We start from the raw sequence: 7,211 nt of genomic DNA on the forward strand, positions 1-7,211 counted from the left end.
TAGTTAAATGTCAGAATAAAGAGAGACAGAGCTTCTATTTTTTATCACTTTCATCAAATGTAGGAGTACATGTACACTAAGTTTATTGTTAGTTAATAAGAAAACTCCAGACGATTCCATTCTGAGCTGAAGAAGCTTCTGATAGGTTAGTAGAGTCCATGTGAGTAAATTGGTGGCACACCTGTGGATGCATATAAGGCAAAACACAGAGTCTGTTTCTTTGAAATGGGAAAATCAAGAGATGTCAACCAAAACACCAGAAAAAGAACTGTGGAGCTCCATAAGTGTGGCTCAATTTTGAATACAATTTGGTGCCATTTACAATTAAGAAATACAGATAGTTTATCTCTTTACTCTTAAAGTTAACAAATATGTTTTTATATTTATCAATCTAAAAAAAATAAACATTTAGTCTGATTTGATGTTACAATTAAAAAAGTGTTTGTGTTTTGATCTGAAGAGTTTGTAAATATCTGGTTTCAACTGTATATTTGATGATTGTCAGCACAAAGAGGGAGAGAGAGGAACAGAGAGGGAGAGAGAGGAACAGAGATGGAACAAGAGCAGGTGAGACACACATGTTAGTCAAATGGTTGTTTACCAAAAGTATCACCGTATCATAGGTACTCATGTATCTCGTACCTAGTGTTTCTTTTTAGGTTTGCTATTTTTCAAATTCTACATTTATTAAGTTATGCAGGCTTGTTTGCACAACAAGGCTAAATAATTATATAAACTTTTCTCAATCTAAATAGTGGACTTTGGTAGAATTAAACAATAAGTGTAGTGCAGGTCTATGATGATTTTTAGTGCTACTATCATCTAGTTCTGATTCTGGTTCTGTTTTGGTTAAGTCCTCAATAGTCCTGATTTTGAACTGTTGTAGTCCTGTTTTAATTCCGGATCAGTTCTGGGTCTGGTTGAATTGGGGTTTAGTCCTCGTGTCTTGATACAGCCCCGACTTTGTTCTGCCTTGCTGCTTAATTAAAAAACTAGTTTAAGGTGTCCTGCACATGTGATATATATTTTTCCCTAAATGAAGTCATTCTTTTTTGAACAAAACTCAAAACAGAGCCAATTAATCTTTCAGTCATTTCATGCATACTACCCTTTAGGGCTAAGCCCCAGGTGTTTCAAATGTCTGGCTCCGCCTCTGCTAGGAAGAGGTATTTAACCTGGACTCGCGGCGACAGTCGACGTGGGATTATTACTCCTGACTGGTATAGTCTGTGCGAGACGTGTGGTCTTGGTAGTCGGCTAGCGTGTGTGGCTAATTGTGGATTGTCCTTCTTCCTCCAGGAAAGTCGAGCGAAGAAGCGAGTTGGGGAGCACACACACTAAGGGAGCTACGGCACGGGACGCACTGGGAGCAAGGGATGAGCACCATTGGCAAATTGCATCTCTGAGTTAATTGTTGGACTTACCTGTCTATTCACTATAAATAAAGTGCACTGTGGCATTTTGGGTCCTACTTTCCTCATCGCCACGGTCTGCCAGCCAGACCGTGACATTAGATCTCTGATTAGAAATTATCTGCTTAGCTAAAGCTGAGTAAAATTCTGGCTAACAGGAAGTGAACATGAGGATGTTTAGTTTGAAAATGTGCACACATTAAAAATATAAAACGACTTTCTTATCCTGTGTTTTTTATTCTTGATCAGTCAGGACCCGTCATACACAGAAAAGAAAAATCATTAATATCATTTTTATTTTTATGAAATGATTTTCTTTGTGTGAGAAAAATAAAATAATGCAAACATCCAAAGATCAAACTGTTTCAAATTCTTTGCTCTGTTAAACAGCACCTGGGAAATAGCTTTTAAAAAGTGAAATTTTCTCATTTGCTAATAATTCTGTCCTCGTCTGTCTCTAACGGTGAGTCTTTATCCTTTTTTTTTTTAAATGATGACCTTCTACACAGAGCTACTCTGTAAGGGATCACTTCCCACACGTTACCGTGCTTCGTGAAAATGTGTGCTGTTGCAGTGACTGTAACTCTGCAAGAGACTAAAATTTACTGCATGAAAGTTTACATGTTATCTTCAAGTGTATATTTTTTCTGCTCTGTGTGTCTTCACATCACTAATTAGACATTCTGTATTTTTACACTCAGTTGAAATATGGGTAACAACATGCAGGTCCACTTTTTATAAAGAAAGAAGCTACCTGCCAACTTAATTCACAGTCCATATGGACCTAACAGAAGTGTTTGTAATGCTCACGTTGGTAAATGTGTAAAGGCCACTGATCATACAGATTTCCTTCCTTTTGTTTAACCCACAGAGACACCAAGAGGAGGAAGGGGGGAAACAGTTTCTGACTGTGGACATAACATTAAACAGACAATTAAAAATTGAAAAATAAAATACAATCGTTAGTATGAAATATCTCTCATTTTTTGCCTCAATATAACTGCAAATAATTTGCAGGTTGATCATGAAAATCCTAAAACTATTCTTTCAGCTGTGAGCTACTGATGCTAAACAGGCTCAGGATTACTTACACACCAAATAACAGACAGGTAACCTAATTAGCATCTTCATAATTCACTTCGTCGAGGCTTCATCTCTGATTTGCTGTATTATCAGACTAAAAGTACTTTTCTAGATAAACAAAAGTACTAAATAAAACCACTAAAACACTATACCAACAATACCTGACAAGAAACACCAGCATGGTCTTACATGACAATTATTACTGGGCTGAGAACTGAAAACTTCATGAATGTAAATATAAACATATGTATTTGTATGTCATTTTTTCAAATTTTGAAAAGCCTCCATACCTTCATCATGAATAAACAGAGACCTCATGTGGTCTTTTTGTGTAATTTCATATGAAAACCTGTTGTCGTCTAAGTGAACACAATATGGGATTTTAATTGTGGTTATTCGTATTTGAAGAGTATTCGGCTGCAAAAGCAGTTTAACCAGTCATCCAAAATTATTGTATAAAAGGTTTAACGTTTAAAAAAAGTTATAAAAAAATAGTACAAAGAATTTACATTAAAAAAGCAAATCACAACACATTAATATGATTCTGGGTTTGTGTTTCAAATCTTAACATCACACTGTAAAAGTGAAAAAGCAGAGAAATTTCAAAACAAGTCAACTTTAAACTCTCACTTCAATCACATTCAGTTCACTTTTGAAAAACACAAAAATTCTTCCTGAGTAAAAAAACGTGTGAGCTGCCAATCAGAGACCTTCTTCTCTTCAATCAAGCGCACTAACCACTACACTACAGATGCACACAAAACTTGGTCTCTGCAAATTAAGTACATCCAGAAAGTAAACTGAAGATACATTATTCACATGATACAGTCCTGATCAAGTGATCAGACCTCTGGTAACAAAACAGTTATACTGTTTTGTTGTTTTTTTCATATACCTTCACCCTAAAGAAATTTTGAGGTATCGGCAAAAGTTGTGTTCAAACAATCGAGGTATTAAAGGTTTTACAGAATTGCTACACCGCTAACATCTAGTGTTTGAAATCATTTGAGCACATTTTCAAAGATCAAGTGAATCATTAGTGTTGTACAAATTAATACTGGCACTAATTTGTTTTCAAAGACAAAGAGGGCAAGGACACTGATTACTGAAGGAAATGGAAGTGAAAACAGACACTTTAGTTACTGTAAATTCAGTTTTAACTGATTAAGACCAGTTAAAAAGAGTTCAGAACATGCTAGCTGTCCGTTTAAACATGTGTGCCGTCCAGAAAAGCCGGACATCTAGCTGCAAACCCTGCTCCAAAAAACAAGTCAACGCTCTTAAAAAGTAAGTCTTTGTGCAAGTGAAGGTGAAAGGCTTGGATCGTGGTTTGGTTGGTTTCTCTCAGGTCTCCGCTTTTTAAGCCTGTTTTCACTTTGGTTGACTGAAGGTGTTTCATGCCTTAACATACAACAAAAACAGTGAAACATGACTCTGTTAATACTGCAAACCAAAGTATTCTGTACAGATTAACAGCTTAGACAGCACAACGGAATATGTATCAGAGATTGTTTGATGTGCAGTAAACATCAGATTACGAATAAATGAGAGAAAAAAGAAGCACTAGAGGTAATTTAGAGGTCAAATGTCTCAGCATATCAGAGAGTGAAAAAGAATGAAGTAACTTTCCAAATGTGAGATGACTGGATGATAAAGATGGAATTACTTCTGATTGTGGTTTCAAGTATTTTAATCGTCTCCCTGTGTGACAGACTGAAGGATTCAAGAACAGTTAAAGCTGCACAAACTTTTATCAGTTGAATGAAAGAGAGAAAGTGCAACACAGATGATGTTTAAGACGAGTACCTGCTCTGACTTTTCTTTCTGAGCTGGAGAAAGATGAGTGGAGCTAAAAAGCCACAGGAAACGGACAACACAGAGGCCACCATGACTGAAATCCTGAGAACTTTGAGACAAATGGGAAAGGAGAAAAAAAATTAATCTGAACACCTAGAAAGTAACAATACACTGAATCTGTAAGAAGTACAAACATTAACATACCTAAATTTCTTTGATTAGATCCTGATGTCTCATTTAACCCTGGAAAAAGAAACACAAACATTAGATTAGAGTAATGATTCATTCATAAATAAATGACTTTGAAAGAGTTTCTCACCATCATCATCAATATCATCATCATCATCATCAGGAATCGTCACCATCACCTCTCTGTGAGGAGCAGAGAGCACTCGTGCTGCACATCCCACCTGTGTGCTGTGTTTACGTGAACCTGAGAGCACAGCTGTAGTGGTGACAGTGAATGTAGCGTTGGTGTTGGACACACTGACAGTGTTGTACTGTGAGAAGCTGAGGGCTTGTTGTGAGACACTGAGTGTCACAGTGGGAGCAGGTCGACCAGTGGCTGAACAGGAAACAACCCACTCTTCAGTAGAGTTTGACTCTCTGACATCAACCACAGGTTCATGCAGCTCTGTGAAGGATCAGGAAATATCATCAACATGTTTTCACAAACACACCAGCTGCAAACACATTTATGTCCAGTAAATGTTGACATAAATGTCTGAAGCACTTGTTGTTGGTTAAAGAAGATAAAGTTCTTACCAAAGACATGGAGGCAGGGTTTCCCTGTCAGGGAGCCTTCAGGATAAGCGTTAAACAGACAGTGATAGCATCCTTCATCCTGCACCGTCACATTCCTGATGACTATGGAGCAGTTCTGCAGTCCAGTATATTTAAACTCAACTTTATCTGTAAATCCATCATTCACTCTCTGACCAAACTGCTTGCTGTAGGTGGCAACGTTTGTCTCCACATCATGTGATATTTTCTGCCATGTGACCTGAAGGACGTCTTTAGTCTCCAAGAGCTGACAGCTGAATTCAGCATCTTCTCCCACTGCTGCCAGCACAGTCTGCTGTGTTTGGATCACTGCTGTTAGAGCTGTAGGAGATACAGTTTGAGATGTGAAGAACTTTCAGACAAGTAAACTGTCATTACCATGTCACTCTTATTAAGTCCGGTCATTGTCCTAAAGGAATTTTTTATACCTTTTTCTAAATTCAAATTCCAAATTTACATTCGTTTTTTTTTCTACCACTATTGTGTGCATAAATGTTTAACTATTGTGAAATGTCCATCTTTCTTAGAGGTCAAAGGTCCAAACCATGGTTTTTATTATTTATTTCAAGTATATCATAATACATTTGTGTGAGTTTATTAGCAATAAAAATATTTTTCAAAGGCAGTAACTTTTGTGATGATAACAGAAATATAAAGCAATAAAAAGAAAGAAAGAAAGTTCTGTGGGCGATGTCCATAATAACGCATAGACGTTATTATGGACAAAGCTATCACATCGTAACGTGACGTGATAGCTTTGTACCTTAAAAGCTGCTGGTAGCTGCGTCTGCTTTTAAAATGACAAGCAGCAAAAGTATTTGAAGAATCTCAAACTGTAGGCTGAGCAAAATCAGGAACAGCGTTACTTCATTTAGACAACCTTCATCTTGCTGAACGTAACCTTTCTCTTTTCTTTTGTTTGACACAATAATGAGTGAAAGTATAATAATAAATCGGGTTATTTACACTCTGCGCCGTTGAAGTCACGTCATGCAAAATCAACTTTTCCTGTAGCCCCTTTCAAATTTAAAACGCTGTAAAAGAAACACTTCGTTTCTTAACAAGGCGTTTATTTGAAATTTGACGAACTCGTGTAATATCACGCTCAACGCTTACCCACTGAAAAGCGGTTCCACGATTCAAATTATACGAAAAAAAGAGTGTAACACGTCCGTGTGGTCTAGGGTGACCAACCGTCCCCACGCCTAATGATGTTTAAAAGATCCCAAAGCGCAAGTGCATCTTTTCAGACGAACTGCAAAAGAAATTTCCCTCGTACCGACCCAGTACTGGTATTTTTTCTTATGCAGATGAGGCATTATTTCTGTACCATTATTTAATTCCAGAGGCTTTTAAGTTATTTTTTGCAATTGTTGACTTGTAAAAGCCTATATGACATATTTTATTCCACAATTCATTAACCGCACAGAGAAGGCATCGTTTAAATATGTTATAAATGTGTTTCTTTAAGCAAGTTCTTCATGACTGAGCCAAGTGTCCTCTTTTTTTGGAAATAAAATAAGCTCACCCTAGTATGGTCACATACATAGACGTAGGTATTCTGGAATAAAAGTTTCTTCTTACCTTTGTCAAAGACTCCAAAAATAAAAACGGCAGTGACATAATGTGTAATTCTAAGCTGTGGCATTGTTGCTCCATGCTGTACCGCCAGAAGTACCCAAAGCTGGACAGTATGGTTGCGAAAGAAACCGCTACTACTTCCGGGTAAATTGTTGTAACAATTTCTGTAATGTATGTAAAGAAGCAATAATGCCTGATGATAAAACATATATTTCATGATTATAAGGACATAGTAACAGAATTTTTCAGTAACTGATGGTTACTTATTACTTAAAAGTGCAATAACATACAGCGCAGTTGCCCTTATGATCCCCCGTATGATAATAGTACAGTCCAGAATCATATTATCTTTTACTACATTTCATGTGGTTTAAAAAAAAAGCATTTCTGGCACAAAGAAAAAAGAAATGTTAGAATTTTCTCTAAAGTCATGTTTTCAGATGGGATATTAAGCTAGAGAACATTTGTTGTGAGAGGTCTCTCTGTGGAAAGCTGTTATATTCTCATCTATTTACAACTAAATTGCAGGTTGTTTGTGTAGATCCCAAAGTCTTT

At 36.7% G+C, this 7,211-nt stretch overlaps 1 protein-coding gene across 2 annotated transcripts; it reads right to left on the reverse strand.

Moving 5' to 3' along the window:
• Window positions 1–1,691: 1,691 nt before the first annotated feature.
• On the reverse strand, window positions 1,692–6,757 carry LOC146360622 (nectin 1a-like). 2 transcript variants are annotated; one of them, XM_084922529.1, is made up of 7 exons: window positions 6,660–6,757; window positions 5,058–5,396; window positions 4,612–4,926; window positions 4,497–4,535; window positions 4,302–4,401; window positions 4,162–4,208; window positions 1,692–3,896 (listed from the first exon to the last, which is right to left on the reverse strand). In XM_084922529.1, exons 1-7 carry the CDS (start codon window positions 6,721–6,723, stop codon window positions 3,703–3,705), a joined length of 1,098 nt encoding a protein of 365 aa, XP_084778655.1. In that variant the 5' UTR covers window positions 6,724–6,757; the 3' UTR covers window positions 1,692–3,702. The 2 variants fall into 2 exon arrangements, with proteins under 2 accessions (XP_084778655.1, XP_084778654.1); XM_084922528.1 differs by lacking the exon at window positions 4,162–4,208.
• Window positions 6,758–7,211: the final 454 nt, after the last annotated feature.

The sequence above is a fragment of the Perissodus microlepis genome, chromosome 23 (genome assembly GCF_051167445.1).
Source record: "Perissodus microlepis isolate ML-2025 ecotype Zambia chromosome 23, ASM5116744v1, whole genome shotgun sequence".
Lineage (NCBI taxonomy): Eukaryota > Metazoa > Chordata > Actinopteri > Cichliformes > Cichlidae > Perissodus > Perissodus microlepis.

Coding starts and splice junctions, on each gene's coding strand:
- LOC146360622 (XM_084922529.1), bottom strand. CDS start 6,723: ATGCCACAGCTTAGAATTACACATTATGTCACTGCCGTTTTTATTTTT. Junction 5,397..6,659: donor TTTTGGAGTCTTTGACAAAG/GTAAGAAGAAAC, acceptor TATCTCCTACAG/CTCTAACAGCAGTGATCCAA. Junction 4,927..5,057: donor ACCCTGCCTCCATGTCTTTG/GTAAGAACTTTA, acceptor GATCCTTCACAG/AGCTGCATGAACCTGTGGTT.